This window comes from Empidonax traillii, unplaced genomic scaffold (genome assembly GCF_003031625.1).
Source record: "Empidonax traillii isolate 1590-97213 ecotype Southwest subspecies unplaced genomic scaffold, ASM303162v1 scaffold302:size813347, whole genome shotgun sequence".
In the NCBI taxonomy this organism is placed as follows: domain Eukaryota; kingdom Metazoa; phylum Chordata; class Aves; order Passeriformes; family Tyrannidae; genus Empidonax; species Empidonax traillii.
Window position 1 is genome coordinate 789,822 of NW_020955495.1, and position 18,277 is coordinate 808,098.

Sequence of the window (18,277 nt, forward strand, 5' to 3'; positions counted from 1 at the left end):
ACACATTTTAAAAGCAACCCAGCTAATGATGTTGGGACATCAGCCCTGCAATTAAGGTGCAGAAAAGGCCAAAGCAGCATCATTAGGGGACAAGACCTGGAGGTCCCAGTTAAAGCTCTGAAGTTTGGGCTGATTCAGAATATGAAGGGAATACCAGAATGATTGTATCTAACATAAAATATTAGTAGAAAATATTAGTATATGTAACATTATATATAAGATCAGAATAAAATGTTAGGGTATGTTATTTTCTATATATTCACAGACATTGTAGAAAAGCTAAATGAGCAAAAATAAAACCCAGGAAATATATGAGAAAGTCATTAATGATCTATCTATGTAATGATAATAGAAAGGAGATGAATTGCATTGGATGCTTAAGAAAATCATCAATCCAGTCAATATTGAATTCATAAAATACTGGATTTTTAAAATACAGGTCTCACTGTCACAGTTAAAAAATGTATCTGAATAGCTCATTTGCAAACCCAGAGTTCCATCTTCCGTGTTTGGTTCCTAATTCACATTACTTTGCATCTGTTGAGTTACTTACACCTGTCCCAGGTGGATACAATACACTTTCAAGTCAAAAGTTACAGCCAGACGTCTTGATGATGGGACAAGGAAGTTGGGAATTAGGCTTGCTGTGTGTAAAGTGCCATTTTTAATACCATAAAACCCTATTTAAACTGAACATTGGTAAATACAGGCAAATATCTAAAATCATTTAAAATCTCTTTTCCTGCTCCTTGACTAGAAAAACCACAACTGATTTACAAACTTTAAACAAAATTCACTCATGCAAACAACTTGGCGCTGAGTCTCTTTCACGTGTAATTGAAACCAGCTGAGGAATTGTGTCTCTAAAAATGGAGGATGTCAAAGAGTAAACACAAACTTAAATACAGCAATATGGATTCAGCAGTTATGTCTGTAGAATACTTGTCTTTGTGTTCACTCACCAATACAATACTAACCATATATCAAATTGATTTGGTTTTCTTTCTGTTTTACTTTCATTTTAGCTAAATATCATTTCAGAAGTTACATGGTGTGCGAAAGCACTGGCCTTATGTATTTGGAGGTCTAGGTTCAAATCCACTCGATTAATTTATCCCCTCGATGTGGTCATTTGCACGTCTCCAAATCACCGTGTAACTTGACTTAGCTATACCTTGTGCCTGAGGGAGTAAAAATAACATGAGTGTCTCATTCCTGGACTGAGGTGCATCGCTAAGTTTGAAGTATTCTCAAAAAAGTGTCTTGATTCATGAATCAATCACACACATATATATATATATTATTTATTTATATATATATATATATATATATCCTGAGAAACCCATGGAAAAGAAATTAAAAAAAAAAAAAGATGAGACTGAAGGACTGCCTGGCTTGTGCCATAAGCAATGTTTAATGGTCATTTTTACAGTAAGGAAACCTGACATTATGTATCTCAGTGTATAGAGGTCACTAGTTAGAAGTTTAAGGAAATAAGATAAACTTATCTAGGTGTGAACATTTCAATTTGTGCACACACACACATGTATATAAAAGAATGTGTTGGAAGACAAATACTAGTGTTTCAATGCATATGTTCATGTAATTCCGCACACTAAACAAAACATCATGGAAATTGCTAACAAATTGCAAATATGTTCCAGCAGAATAAAAGCAAGTGAAAGGAAGGGTTTCTTAGATTAATGCATGAACAGCTGCATCCCCAGTTTAGTCTCCTGCCTGGTATGAATAATGGATGGACTAAGAGGCAAAATGCACAATAATGTTCTTTTATTAATGAAACTAATATATATCTATATTTGGTGGCCAGCAGTAAATTAAGACAAGTGAAAAGAGTAACAGTCACTGCTCACTTTCATAAAATGCAGTTACTCTAATTCAGTAATTACTGACCTGACAGAAAATATCAGCCCACAGCTAAAATAAGGCTCTTCCTGCTGCAAATCCAACACATATATCAAAGGAGCTGTAGTTTTTTTAATATCTGTTCATAAGCACACAGTTCAGTGTTTTCAAAATAATAAAAAAAGAATTTTCATGGTTCAGGATTCCTGTAACATCAAGTGGTAGAAATCAGGATAAAGACACTCCTTAAAAAAAAAAAAAAAATCCTGGAAAAATGCTAACTGCACCTTAGTATATAGGTGACAGAAACAACTATTTTAAAATAATGCTCTGTTACTTCAAATGAAATGCATTTCCAAAAATGGCTTGTTAACCATTTGGTAGTGAGTGTCAGGATTACTAAATGTTGATACAAAATACATTAGTTCTTGATGAAATACTTCAGACCCAGCAGCACCAAACTATTAGAGGCAATCCACTCTGCTGCTGAGTAAGAAACTCTACCTCTCCTCATATGGATTGCACAAGAATAGCTGCCTATCTTGAATAAGAATGCTATCCTTACATTTTAGTTGCCATTACAATCGTACAGTGCTCAAAGTTCTCACTCTGTAACCTCAAGTCAGGAAAAATAAAACATCAAAATGTTACAATGGAAATCTGGGTTTTGCAGACCTGTGAAGCGTAAGTGCACTTCAGATCCTCTTATTATTTATTGAAAGAGTAGCTTGAAGTAGAAGTGCCCTGGAAATCCATAGTGTACTGGTTCATGCACCAGCAAACCACCAGATGAACAGCAGGTGAAAGAATACATCTGTTAAACCAAGGTAATGTGTATAAGAGGCCTTGTTACAAGAACATCGATGATAATAACAAAGCTGATTTTTGGAATATCCCCACATGCACAAGAGAGTACAGTAGGCGAAAACTGCACTTACAAAGCACATGCAGTCAATAAGTTCGATTCCTGTATGGGCTATTCACTTAAGAGAGTTGGATTTGTAAGTCCCTTCCAACTCAGAATATTCTGAGAAATGCTCTGAGAAATCTGAGAAATGCTCAAATGTATGTATCTATCTTACCATCTTCTCTGCATTCTAAAGGCTTGGTCTGTCGTATTTTGAAATTCTTTGGAGGTAAAAAACAACTGTAACAGCATTAAATGAAAAATTTGACCTGTGCAGAATGCCGAGTGGCAATACCATCCAGCAGTGTATTAGACATGGGAAGGGTCAAACTTACTTTTAATGCTGGGCAAAATAAGCCTGTTACTGAAAGTTCTATAGGGCCTGAGCACTCTGTCTGTGGCCAGAAGTGTCCCATTTAGTAGTTCTGACATGTTAAACACTAAACATTAGAGTATGACCTGTGTGGTTTTGCTTTCACTACATAAATACTGACTTTGCCTCTCTGTGATTTTATACATTTTTATTTAATAAGCTCTTTGGGTGAGAAAGGCTCTGAATGTCTCTCAACCCAGGAGAGTAACCGCAATAATGTCCCTTTACAAAGGGGCATACAAGTAATGCCTGTTTACAATTAGATCAAATTAGATCAAATGCAGGGGAAACTTTGGGTAAAAATGAAAACACAGTCAAAAAATATCTCAGGAAGTTTCTGAAGGATTAGGAAGCCAGAAATACTTGGTCCTACCAACTACAGCAGCATAAGGTGCTAGATTAGGTGAGACCATCAGGGTTATTTTGCTTGACATTTTTTATTATTAAGCAAGGGAGCACCTTTATGTATATTTAAACAAATAGGTTTAAAGCAAAGTCTCTAAAGCTTTCCCAACAATAGTGGAAAACTAATATCTTGGGGCTGTTTAAAGACATCTTTAAAAAGATGTCCTGACGTTTCGTCATTTTTGTCCTTTTTAAAAAGCAATATTCTAGGCTAAATTTCAAAAAAATTTTCTTATACATTTTCTTCAGTGTAACTGAAGAATTTTAAATATCTTCAGATTTTACGTATACATTGGTCATTCTCATATAGCAGGTTTTAAAAATAAATTTTGAATTTAATACAATTATTTTTATTTATTCAACCAGAAATGTTTAAAGTCTCAGGGGAGAATATCTATTTCCACAGGATGATGTGATGTGGCTTAAACTTTAAGTAAATGCTTATTTCCTGTAAGCATTAAAAAAAAAATATTTTAAATGGAAATCTGTATTTTATAGAGTGGTAATACATGCCATTCTTTTCAATTTTCACACAGAATTACATACTGTATGCAGTATATTCACTGTGTGTAAATGATCTAGGTAGTCTTCTGTTTCACATTAAAAATAATCAAAAACTGAATTGGTTCAAGGCTAAGAAATGTAGAAGGCATTGAAAATACTGATACTCTTAACCAAAAGATAAGCAGAAAAGAAAGAAATGTTTGGCAGATGAAAAGTGTTGGATTTTGTAGCAATTATTATTTAAAATATGGAGATGAACTTAACAAAGTTTATTATTTTACCCTTTTATAGTAGTGCTTTATAGATTCTAGACACAAAAATAGTAGTTTATTAATTTAACCTAACTAAATCCTTTTGCTATAGTAGTTCCGTACTCCTGCCCATCCTTCTGTCTCTGTTACATCATTGTTGAATGCTGGTTGCATTATTTGAAAGTGTGGATTGCTATAATGCTATTCTGCACCGTTATGATGGATTTAGTTTTCATTTTATTCTCAGATATGTTAGCTATAAAAATATCTCTGCTCTCCTACAAGACTCACATCGTAACTTGGTAAATGTTCTAGAGAAATTGGTCATGCATATCTCAAGAGAACACAATAAATCCTTTGAAGTAGAATAATCTTTTGACTGCAATCTTTTAAATAGGTTTTTATTATCGGGACAAATTTACGAGCCTTATCAGTGAAACCTATTCATTTTTCAAAGTTATCTTTGCCTCCAGTACCATGATTTGATACTTGGTTGCATTTTGTATGTCATCTTACTAGACACCTGCCTTTTCCCATTTTGCTTTTTCCAAAACAGTCAAAGGTCATGATTTAAGAAGGTAACCCTGCCTCAAAAGGCAGCTAACCATGTGTCAGAGCGTTCTTGCTGAATCAAGGCCATCCTGTTGAATTTACAGTTTTACAGTGATTTCAGGGACTGCAGTCTAATATCCCATAATCAAGAAAACAGCAAAATCCTGTCCCATGCTTGAAATTGTTAGTTAGACTAGGGCTGACCTTACTTGGGTTACATATTCACCTTGTAAATGTGCCAGAAAAGCAGAAGAAAGAATGTAGCTAGAAGTTATAACTATCGTATTAAGACTTGGGTTCTTAATAGTGGCAGAATGATCAAAAAGTAAAACCCATCAAGTAAACGATCTTTTTTTTCCATTCCTAGATACCTTATATAGACATAGATAAAATTAGCAGAGTATTTAACTTGGTAGAACCTTGGTTAACAGGAAGAGACAGCATGGTCAGGCTAAACAGGTCTTTCCGTCACAGCTCTTCAGCGTTCTCCCTAAGAACATCCATTGAGCAGCATGATGTGTCAGGGAGCTGGGCTAGCTCCCTTTGGTGTTTGTTTTTCTCTCTTGTCTGACAACTTCATCACAATCCATCTTTGTTAGATGATTGCACTGACTTGAACACGGGTGAGTGTGCATCAGCCTTCATTAGGTCAAATCAAAGACAAGCGTACATCTCTGCCTTGCCTGTAGAAACAGATTTATACTTTGAGAAGGGTGGGGGAAGGTCAGTTGGTATTTGGCTTGAAATTTGAATCTGTTAAAGGATGAAATTAATAGCATCCAGAAGTAGAACATATGGCATTCATATATATGGCACTGTATCTGCTTGATGATGTCACACTACCTCTTAAGGTTTGGGAAATGCACTTTTTAAAGCATTTAGCTGTGTTGTGGGCTCAACCTTTCAGACCTGACTGAGACAAAAGAGGTTTAATTTAGTCTGAACATTTATTATCCCTGGTATTTGCAGGCCACATAAAAACTCATGGTTTTCATTACCTTTGCGTTTCACACACGGCCTAATTTCATTTATTCTTATTTTATGCCCCTGCCAGACCACCGCTCTTGATAAGGAGAGGCAGGTTTTCCGACGAAGACGCAACCAGGATGTGAGGGGACGTTATAAGGCACAGCAAGCTCCACCTGAACTCAACTCCGAATCGGAAGATTATTCACCAAGTTCATCTGAGACTGTTCGCTCACCTAACTCACCCTTTTAATAAAACACTTTTACTCAAAAGTCTTGGCTTTAACCCTTTGAGACCCTGAAACTTCTTCAGACCTGTGTGGAATGATTACAACTGATATATCCAGCAGTATACGCTGGGATGGTAGAACACAAAAGGGTGCTCACAGAATCTTTGTAAGAATAATTTCCTAATTGATTGAAATACTTGTTCTCTGTTTAGATTGCAACTTGCTGCTAATATGATCCTCAAAGGGTTAAGGCTATTTTGCTTTTTTATTTAAAGATAGAAGCAGTGAATGTTTTCATCAGTGGAGCTAGGAACTGCAGTATGTAATTTTAGCACATGTTAACCCTCTGAGTAAACGATCAGCTTAAATTTTGACAACCCACATTAGGGTTTTATTCTGGCTTTTTTGCTTTTATACGCACATATCTTTTATAGTATCCTGAAGTTCCTTGCCAGTTTTTGGCCAAAAAATATATCAAATGTACTATTGTTTAGGAGTTACAGATATAGGCTTAAAAATGAAAATAAAATTAAACAATTGGTATCTTCTTGAGCAGCTCATTCTAAGTCTGCATCATACTTCCACAGGGAGTGACTGTCATTGGAAGACATTATGCAGGCTAAATGGGAAATTCAGTTTAGGACATCTTCATGGTTTACAGAAGATGACATGATGATGGCCACAAAAGGTTGCTTCCATATAGTTTGCTCCTAATGACAATGTCGAGTCTTGGAAAGTGGCTTGAGGACACGTTCTGTCATGTAATAGTATGTAATGATCTAGTTGAGAAGTTCCTGGTTCCTTTGTGTCACATTCAGAAATGTGCAGGCATCCTCTCAGCACAACCTGGCTATTCCAGCAGTCATTTTAAAGGATTAACATTGATGAATGGAAGAACTACACTTAAAATAGCTAGAGTACTTCTAAATCAGGGAAAATACAACTCATTTAATATATATGTAAACCCTAAACTGAATTAGCGGAAGTTTTGTGTTAGAATGGAGAAACTAAAAATGATTCACCAGTTCTATTTGTAATATTTAATAAAATGAGCATTTACACAGAGTATATATATTTCTAGTTTGTTAAAACCTCAACACAGCATTATAGCTTTTTATTTGACCATTATCCTAAAGTTGGCTTCTATAAAAATACTACACTGTGTAGACTTTTGCTTCAGATGTGATAACTTGAAAAAGAAATAAATTACATGGCTCAAAATTTCACTTGAATGAAAAAGTCAACTTTCAAAATCATGTCCTAAAATAAAAAATAACATGGTGAAATTTATAGTTGCTCTTATTACTCATATAAAATGGAACTTTTCTCCTCTAAAGTTAAAGTTTTCTCATAGTGTTTTTTTTAAAGTCACATAAATGTGGTTTCCTCTCTCTCTTTCTTTCTTCCTTTCATATCATACAGCTCAAAGTACCAATATGCTACCCAAAATGATATGCAGTTTTTCTGTTTTTTCTGGGAAGCATAAATAAATTTTGCAGGAACAAGGCTAGTTGCTCACAGTATTGTTCCCATTCTGAGTTGTGTTTGCTCATGGAGCTGTCCATATGGCAGCAAATGTGTACCTGCAACTTGTTGGAGCTAGTGTAAAGCCCTTTTGCACTTCTAGTTGGAACTATCTAGTTGGAAGTTGAACTGTATTTCAAGAAACACTGGAATTCTGTTTTTCCGTCCTACAAAATGCATCTTTCATTACCTCAGACATGAAAATTTATATATTAAAAACTTGGAATATTTTAAACACAGGAATTTCATCTTGTGAACCTTCACACAAGTGGTACAAGTAGTTAACTTTTTTTTTTTTTCTTAATTCACCCAATACTAAAAATCTAGAAGTGAGATGCTTAGTTCAAACTAGTTCTCCAGGCTTCGTTGGTAATACAGAGAGATGAACATTCCAGGTTTGATTCATCTCACCTGCCATGGGCATGCATTCTAGGCAGGACTCATGTTTTGATTAACCTATTGGTTTCACTACATTGACAGTAGAAGGAACTGCTTGTGGAAGCTTACATCAGACACCAAGTTTCAGATTATGAGTTTAGTGGAAAGTCATCTAAGTCATCGGGAAACTGATCTCTGAATGTATGTCCAAGGGCAGAAGGCCTGTGCATGGTCTCAGTTACTCTGTCTGGAACCTGAGTAACAACATTTTCACTCAAGTGAAGCAAATAAGCACCTTGTTGGAGAATTCCACTGGGGTAGAAGGTGAAGGGACTAAGGAACTGCCATACAAATGCCCTAAGATTTTAGGTTTTGGCATCTGTGTCAGATCCTTGACTATGACTATCCAACCCTAGTCACACTGAAGAGGGAAGATGCTCAGTAAATGGGGCACAACCACCGCCATTATTATGTTGATGGTTGTAATTAGGTAACATTTGGATAGGACAGGGATTATTTTTCCGTAGAATCAAACTCTCAGACAAGGTGAAGCCTTCCTTGCCACTTACCTACACTAATTTACAGTAGGTCAGGATCTGGCACAGGTTTTTCCAGCTCTGGTCTTCCCACATTATATCACAGCCTTCCCTTTAGAAGAGATACAGTTCAGCCATGTAATGCAAGACATACATGTGGTAATAAAAAAGCGTCCATTAATACCACATGCTCCTTGACTATTGTGAAAATTTGGCAGTCTTAAAGCAAAGGATGATGTTCATTCTTCTTAATTAGAGAGGGAAGTCAGGAGAAAAAAAAATAAAAATATGCTTCACCTTATGCAGGAGAAATATTATTCAAAAAAGGCCATCTGGCATTTTCCTATCACCTATGCTTTGCTTTGGAATACAGGATTATCATTAAAATAAGATGTTTGGCTCCTTCATCTTAGACCATCTTGTACTACTTAAAATGCATGTAAAAAAAAATCCTAGATCCTGAAAATCCTACTCATACCCAACATTTTATATGTTTCTGATCTTTAGTTCATGTTTTATGAACATAACTATAAAAATATTTTTAAAGTTATTTTCAGGTCTGTGAGGGACTGGGTTTCAAAATGTTGATAGCTTATTTAAGGCTTCAAGAAAAGGTATCTGAATATTTGAACTGTTTTAAAGGACTTTGCAATCATGGGTTTAAATATATCCATATACCCATATATATTTTTTAATATAGCCATATATATATATGTGTGTATATGTACGTATGGTTTCATGGAAGTAATAATGGCTTAGGCTTGTTTGGCAGTGACTACCCTTTTTTTCAATCTAACCTCTGAATTCCTGAGGGTAAGTGAAGACAGAATATGTGGCCCAAAAAAATATTTGAAACACCAATGAAAAAAAGAAATCAAACATAATACACTATTTCTAATGTGATAATCTGGGAGAGCACATAGCACACTGGGGTCATTTTACTCTAATATGCACCAGTCCTTCTGACTTCTCTCTTCATTTCCCTTTTAAATTTTTAAGCATTGTATTGCTGCTAAATGTGACAACAATTGCTTTTTTAAATGCTTATTATGTATACAAGGCCAACTTCCTCCCACCAAGCCTGTGTAGTTAACAGAGACGGATGGCAGTTGTGGTAGGCACCATCTATCACCAAGGAGATGGAGAGGAACACTTCCAAAGGGTGATTCAGGTCATCTAATGTTTCATCTCTGGAGATGCCTGACAGTCTGATCTTAGTATTAACAGGAAAGTAGACCAGGATCACTTCTAGCTTAATACCTCTCAAATAAATATGAGCAGGGATAACATGGACTTCAACCTAAGTGCAATATTCTAGTGAGCTTAGATGCGGTAAGCAAATTTTGATGTGAAAATACAGTACTGATAGCACAGGATTAGTTGAATGGTGGTGAGCTGGGAGTTGTTTTATCTAATTTCATCCATCTAGGAGTTAAGTACCTAATCTAGGGCAATAATCTAAATTTGCCTTATAGATGCTAGAGACTGGCTTCTCTAATGGATAATTATAATTCTAGGATGGATTAATCACTCACAAGATGATGGGCCTAGCCTAAATATATTTAGAACATGATTTATTAAGCCAGGATGTATAAATTAGTATTTCTGTAAGTTACAATATTCATAGCATTATTATACAAAAAATCCAGAATATTATGGTTCTACTCAGAGGGTTAATAGAAAAGCACTAGGCATGCTGATTACATTGGTGTATCCAAACTGCTTTGCTTTTTTAGCCGGTGTTTGCTGATTTTTTCAGAAAATTCTTGAAAAATTTCAAGTTTGAAATAATTTAAGTGTTGTTGTTTAAGGAATTTCTATAACCAAATTAATCTTATTTTTAGCTCAATTTATCACAGGAATAATATGTATCATTGATGCAGTGTAAGTCTGTAGTTATCAATTTTATTAATTCCACAAGTGATTCCAGAAATCTCTCTTTTTTTAATTACTTACTATAGAGCTTACAGTGGTGGCATAGGTGACTGAGACTGTCTTTCTTATTGGTAAACAAACAATATTGTAATTTCAAGAAAGTCCTAAGAATCAGCTTTTCAGTTTGGTAGTGTACTAGTTAGGGGAAAGCTATCTCATTACATGCATTGTGTAAATCATCTTTGTAGATGAAGATTGTTCATATTAATGAACACATTCTTTTTCCTTGACATTGTAGCAGAAACTGTTTACTTGTTAAAGAACAACCAATACATTAATTTGCTTCAGACTGTTAGAGGGGAAAGTGAGATTCCAGTCATTGACAATGTTATTGCGTTACAGTAGCCCTCATCTAATTTAAATGTGGTGCATACTACAATAAGGAAAGCCAAACCTGTGAATAAACTCCTGAAAAAGCCTGGTGGGTCTTTATTCAGTTGGGTGCTCGCACACAGTAGCATGTGACAGAAGAAAGGCTTTCAAGAATTGTTGAAATGAAAGCGATATATCCACAAATAAGAGCTAAATTGCAATCCTTTCCCTATGGGGCATATATGCTTGAAAAGAAAAAAATAAAGAAAAGAAAAGAAAAATTGGCTCTGAGGTTTGCAGTGCTACTATATTACCACAGGGCAAGTACATTAAATCATTGTTATTTGCTAGCCTGGGGTATATGTTAGAAAATGGCATCTTTTTTATTTAGTTTAGATTGTGGGCAGAGAGAGCTTTCCTAATATTATTGCAGTGCTTGCTAGTGCTGCCATGGTTAGGGCTGTGTTAGTATTTCCATTATAAACTCTTAGTCTCAAAGGTTTTTAATTTGATTGTAAAAATCTGCTTCAGGCAGAAACTTGGCATACAATTTTTCAACTCAGAGTGATTCTTTTCCTAAAATATGAGAGAAATCAACTTGACCTCTTCAACATTTATTTTCTAAGTGTACACAAACATTCGCAGACACAAAGGTGGGTTTTATGCAGCTCGTTTCAGATGAGTTACGTTTTCAAGCATATCTTGCAGGTTTTAACTACAAAGGTGACAGCTCAGAACTTTTGGGCATTTTTAAAACGAGGGAGAAAACTCAGTGATAAAGAGCAAAAATGTTCCACATGTGGGAGAGTTTTATTTTGACGTGACAAGCATTTAAAGTTTGCACAGTAATGGGTATGTATACACCCCACTGAGTGTTTATGTAATTCCTAAACCCATTAGTTTAACTCATTCCACGTAGAAAATGCTAAATGTGAATTATGCTGAATTTCCCTATAAGATTGGGTAAAGAAGCAGTTTTGTTCCATGTTTTATAGTAGCACCATGGACAAAGCTGACAAGGCATCAGCAAAAAGGGTCCGCAAAGGGAAGAATCAAAGGGACATGTTTTCTCTTAAGGGAAAAAAATTGGTCTCAATAAGACAGAGTTGAAAGCTCACACTGAATAAGAGGGGTATTAGAAGCAATTTAAAAAGCATAAGTATGGAATCATTTGAAAACCATAAAAGTGCAAGGGAGCCACACAGTGTAGTGAATTCATGCACGGAGCTAATCACAAACTAAGCTGGAGCGAATTTACAGCTACAAACAGGAATAATTAATACACAAATCAAACACACCCAGTGGCAGATGGAATTGAAATCCTAGTTCTTTTAGCAAACATAATGCAGACCTCTTCTTCCTCATATATTCACTAAATGAGACCGTGTGTAGCTATTTGAAGTAGTGTTGCATACAGGCTAGTGGGGAAATTAGGTGTTTTAAAAATGGCTGCAAATTAATTGTTTTTAATAGCAACTCTGCAGCACGCTTCTACCTCAGTGGGTCCTTTGGGAAATGACAGCTTTCAAAAAGTGACGTCTATGCATTTTATAATTGTCTGCATGTATACTTGGATAGCCCATGCCAAATGGCTTCAGTAAGAACTGAGTTGCTCTATTGAGGCTTCATGTTGCCTGCAGTTTTTTGCAGCAGAGGCCAGAGGAAGGGACAACGTATCCATGAAATAAAGAATTTGTGGATTGACCCACCTATAATGGAGATGTCTTCCTAATCCTTCTTAGTAATTGACTTGAGTGATAAACCGCTGTGCTCAGTCATGTCCACAAATATTCTCTGTATCTAAGTACACAGGGGACAGAGGATGGAGTTGTGCCATTTTCTAGGCACCCGCTTACAGTGCTGCACATCTTGTCAAACCATGTGTAAATATTGAGTGGGGAAAATAACTGTTCACGCCAAATGATAGAGCTAGAAAAAACGTATAAGAAGTGATTAGCCATGACAAATGTAGACTGACCTTTGAAAGATGGTTTCCAACCAACAATCAGACAGATTTTTGAGAGCTTGTTCAATAGAACCATCAGAACCAAGAAACTCCAATTGATTTTTAGGTGCAACTTGATCCATTCACGAGAAACTTGCCTCTTGAGGTGTTTCTTATACATCCTCATATGTGTGTCCATTTGTAGGAAGATTCTGGAATCAGAAAGCCTAAAGATACCTTTATTTCTACATATCTAGCAGATTTTAAAGTTATTGATGGGGGTTATTCAAACACATCTAATTTTAGGTGTCTGGAAAAAGAAAACACAGTGATGAAAAAGAAGCTTAGCTTACTTGTCTCAAGTTAGTCTTAGGAAGAGCTGACGTTACTTCCATGGCTATTACTGCTGCTGCTATTATTGCTATTTCTATTACCAATACCACCATTGCTGTTCAGAGGCAATTATTTTTTTTGACCTACTCTTCTCCGTTAGGTGCCTGGAATGATTCAAACTTGCTAATTAAGACCAGAAGGGTCTGATATGAATAAAAGCGCCTATAAATTTGTTTTCTTTTCTAACAGAATGCCCACAGCTATTGAATCTGCTGCCCATCATACGATGAGAGTTTGAGAATTGGAAAGATAGATATTGGTAAATTCAAAGAGAGGATTATTTGTAAGGTATAAATACAATGTTCAAGGGAATTCCTGGTGTTGTGTCTTGCAAAGGAGAATGACACACTTTTTTTCCTCTTCTGAAAATCCAAGCATGTAGGAAAAGGCAAATAAGCATTTTAAATATGAACTTCTGGCAATTTTGTGTTTATCATTAATCTTAACTAGGTTTAGTCTTTGTGAAATTGCTTCACTGTAATAGAGAGTTAGAATTTAAGGTAGATAACATTAGATCTTGACAACTTTTACATTGATATTAAAGGAAGAGAGGAATCAAATTGACTGACTGATGCTAAAACAAGAAGCACTTCAGGAGAGGCATTTCCAGAGGAGTTGATGTGAAAAAGAAGGGAGGAGGATGACTTCGGAATAATTCTAAGAGGCCAATTTATCACTTGCCATTTGTACTGATCTTTGGTGTCTTATCTGTAGGGGAAAAAATTAACTGGTCCAAGGTTAATCTATTTTTAATTTTGTTAAGGAATTAATAATAAGCTTTTATATTCTGCCTGAAAGGAAATTGCTGAAGGATTACTTCAGTGTGAAATTAAATTGCACTTTTCTCATGCATACTAAAAAACCATCTACGGAAGTAGTGGCCTTTAAACAAATTTGTAAATTATACCAGTTTAGAAAAATTTTCATTTCATTTGAAAAGTAAGAAACTTAGAAATTGCTATGTGGTTTGAATGGCATAGATGAATCTTTAATTTTCAAGGTACTAATTAAATAATTTCTATATGGTATATATTCATGCGAAGATAAGGAGGGAAGCCAAATGGGATTTTTCCAAATGTGAAGGAACAGAAATGAGATCTGATATTATCATCTTAATTTTTGAGCTAAGTTTTTAAGTGACTGCTTACTTTTCTGAAAAGTATTTGCTCTAAGTAGGTAATAGAATAGAAAAGGAAAAATCACTTAGTACTTCATCTCTAGTCTCAGCTTCTAATGACTTCATGATTCTTGAACAGAAAATCATTGCAATATATTTCAATTCAGTCATCACATGCAAGCCACCAAGGGGTTAGTTCCAACTGCATTCCTGAGAAGCTGTGCACAGGCTTGAAAAATTAGTCATGCAGGCACATCCCAGCTTTCCCACATAAACCTCTGCACCAAAGTGAGTCTCAGTGAGCATGGTTATAAAAAAAGGAAGTCATTATTCAGAAAATTCTCACTTCATGTGTTAATTTCCCAGAACAGGAGGTGAGTTTGGATAGGCATATGGAAATAAAATATAGTAATGGACTGAGAGGCTTTGTATCTAGTGCCCTACAACATTATACATATGAATTCTCATGAGAAATGTGAATACTCTTTTACTGTGGAAGCCTGATAAATCCCACTAATGACTGGAGGTTTCATTGTAAATGGCTGGATTTGGGGAATTAACAGATAAATGGAGAAATACAATAAAAAGCCAGAGGATAATACATTGTACTTTCTCATTTGTTCTGACAATTGATTTAGTTTTAATATTGTACTTCATACATTACCAGCAAGTGTGCTGGAATATAAAAACTACAAGTAAGGAGCTACAAGTAATATGAGATCCCACCAGGGCTCTGTGATTATTTATGCTGAAAGGTAGGAAAAGTGCCATTTTATTTATTTGTGGCACAAGCCAAATGTTCCCAGAGAAATCACGAATCAAAGAATATTCTGAGTTGGAAGGGACCCACAAGGATCATTGAGTCCAACTCTTAAGCAAATGGTCCATGTTGATAAAAGCATGTATTTTATCCTACTCTCCTTTACAGGTTAATAGTTTCTATTTAACTGCTGGTTCATGGAATGCTTCTTAATGCAGGAGATAACTGCAGAACTAAAGAGTCTGTCAGAAGATGTCTGTCTAGAATATTTTATTTTTTTTTACACAGGGATTATAAACTGATAACAAGGTTATATGCACGTACTTTCCCTTTTGGACTTAGTCTTCCCAAAAAGTTTGTCTTCCATCTGACTGGCAGCACAAGTTTTTGGCATGCTGAAATGAAGGCTACTGATTTGTTAAGACCATAATCCTTCACAAACCTTCACTGTCAACCCCTTTCTCCTCTGCTCTTCCAGACACCTACAGTCCCTCCAGGCCATTTGTTTCTTTCTCCTTCCTTCGATTCACTTTTCTCGTGTGGTGCAGATACTGGATGTCCATGTGTAAAACAGGGCAGAGAAACTGCTCTAGGGGAGTTAAAAGCTTTACCCTGTGTTAATTACCTGGTTCTATTTACTGCTCCCATACATCAGCATGCAAGCAAAAAGGGTATAAAAAAATTGATTGTTGCAGTGGGAAGACAGGACTACTTTCATCAGAAGTGGTGACTTACATAATACACTCAAAAGTGTGTGTTGTGTCTGTCAGGATCAAGTTCTACACTGTCGGTCTTTATATCTGGATCTTTCAAAGAATTTTTATTTTGAACAAACTGAAAGAGTGGGAGGATGTGAAGAAATATTGTGATTATAAAAGAAGAAAGACTTGGGGGAAGTTGGGGCGCAATCATTTATGTTTAAACATTGCATACACTCAGTAAAACTGGAAATATGTGAAAAGGACACATTATGTATTGTTTCCAAATTACCTCCATGCTTTAGGTTTTTCCAATGCTTTCTAAAGGACAAAGACGGAAGATATGCAGAGGCTCTATCTTGCAGTCAATTGCTCCTGGATGATAGACGACATAGAGCTTTATTATTTGTTGCCACTTAACTTTCAATATGGGAAAGGCAGTTGCTGAAAAACAAGACTAGATGCTGCCCTGGTTGTAGCTTCTTGCTCTGCCTCAGAGCTGTGCTGCCTGGGCCATGTTTTCCACTTGTCATGGTGGAGGTAGAAAGATAAACCCCTGCTTATTGTGTGCCAGCATTTCCACTGCTGGTCTCTGCCAGAAAACGCCAACAGCCATGGGCTCCTCTGTACTGTACAGTCAGCAACAGCTTCTGCTCATGCCTGAAATACCATTTAGTCTGGATACGTGAAAGCCGGTGAAATCCTCTTTTTGAATGATACTTGAATCCATGATAATATTAAAAGACATGCTTCTGCAAAGGGACTAAAGAATGCAGCTATTGGTGCTGGTTTGTTGCCTCTGCACTGTCTGTGAGCACATGCCAGACAGTAAATGCGGCAGCAGCCATCGGGCAGCAAACAGAAGCCCTGTGGGCAGCTTGCAAAGCAGTAGCACACAGTCATAACCAAGTCTTCCCTGGAAAGCAGGGTTTGGGTTTGGGTTTTGCTTTCATTTTTCTAAACAGGAAACATGTTCAAAACTCCAGCTTGTCCTCTGTTACTTGATTCAGTTATATTCAGGGAAATGGGACTGAAAAAAAAGGGAAAATATTAGTAGCATTACATCAAAGAACTATCCAAGTCTTATCATGGTTCTTCTGTTTGGGCAATAGACTGATAAGGGAGATAGGATCTATATTACGTCCAGCTGCTCATTCTAAACTGCAGACCGATTGCTCTCCAGGCAGAGAAATCACTTGAACAGAAATTTTGGTAATTCACTATTTATTTCCTTTTATGTAACATGGAATTTGGTATTGTTATTTAAGTGCCATTGCCATGTAAATATACCATAATGTTTCAGGATGCCCACCAGATTGTTGTCCTTTCATACAATCTCTAGACAGGAGACAAAATACACAGGTAACAAATTTAGTAAATGACATTACAACTAGAAAGTTAAACTTCTGGTACCGAGACAGTTGTCTGTTATGAGAGTTTACTGCATTTTTGATCAAAACCACGAATTTGCATGTATTTGAGCAGATATTGAAGTCTGAAATATAGCAAGTTTAATTATGCAGTATAGTGAAAATAGGACGTATCTGGTCCAAGGCTTCTCAAATTACCTGCACTGAGGGAAATCGGTTTATTCTTTTCTGTTAGACACCTGAAAAGATAAATTCACTGACCCTGAAAATATATCTCTTGGCCACATCCATAATCCTTCTTTCTTAATAGCTGAAAAGAAAATCCTAATTAAAATGCCACTAGAGAATTTTCATTATTTCTTCAGAATTACCTCTTAATTTACTAGATTAGCCTGATCAAGTAATGAATTTGTCAGTTCCAGTTTTTTCTTCAGAATATGAAATATCTCATTTTTGACCAGGTGATGCTAAATTAAACTGCAACTGAGGAAGGTATTTTGGCCTCGATTCTTTTTGTTAAAAATTTGTTCAAACTAGTTTCTTAATGCACACTTAATTATTGAAGGCTGCAGAGCCCCACAGGCCCTCTCCACCTGCTGACTTTGCAGCCACAGAGCTGGAAGCAAAGCACAGTGGACACCACCAAGTGGTTTGCCCTGTATTGACAACATCAACACAAAGAGAGGAAGTGTGTTGTAGACAATAATCCTGCTGCTATGGCACAGTAATTTGGTTGTTTACTGAAGTGATGGGTTAAAATGTCACTAGAAATGAGCAATCGCATTCCTGCGGTAGTAGTCCCTTCAATTTGCTGAAGGAGGAGAAAACCTTGATTTTTTTCCCGCTATATAGGTCCAGTTTCCTATGCATCAGTGAAGAACACTTCCCTCACTAGTGTGTGACAGAAAAGTATTTTGGTTTTCTGCATTCTGTTTTTGAGAACTGTGATGGTGTTTTTGTTGTTGCTGAGAAAACACCTGTAGATATCTAATGATAGTATTTTCTTCTAATTCGTCTGTAGTAAATTTTTCATGTCAGGAGAAATTGATCATTGTTCTCTGCAGTCTTTTCCATTTAACCTAAATGGATCTGTTAAGTAGCAAACTTACTGACTGTATGTATTAGTGTGCTCAGTAGCCTAATTTGTGTAAAATATGCAGTGGTTGACCTCAAAATGTCAACCTTTAGCCTTCATAGTAGTTATACTTGGAAGAGAAACTTGTAGGTTCCTGTTTGGACTCAAGGTTGATGGTAC

The 18,277-nt window shown here is 36.1% G+C and overlaps 1 protein-coding gene across 4 annotated transcripts in view; it reads left to right on the top strand.

Annotated features, from left to right (window-relative positions):
• Positions 1 to 14,797, top strand: part of DCLK1 (doublecortin like kinase 1) — a 248,427-nt gene extending 233,630 nt beyond the window's left edge. For 2 of the 4 annotated variants that reach the window (XM_027890903.1, XM_027890907.1), the window contains one exon: positions 5,913 to 14,793. In XM_027890903.1, coding sequence (XP_027746704.1) covers positions 5,913 to 6,077 — 165 coding nt within the window. In that variant the 3' untranslated portion in view covers positions 6,078 to 14,793. Of the gene's footprint in view, positions 1 to 5,901 lie in introns of all 4 variants that reach the window. The other 2 variants (XM_027890904.1, XM_027890906.1) reach the window with 2 other exon arrangements.
• Positions 14,798 to 18,277: the final 3,480 nt, after the last annotated feature.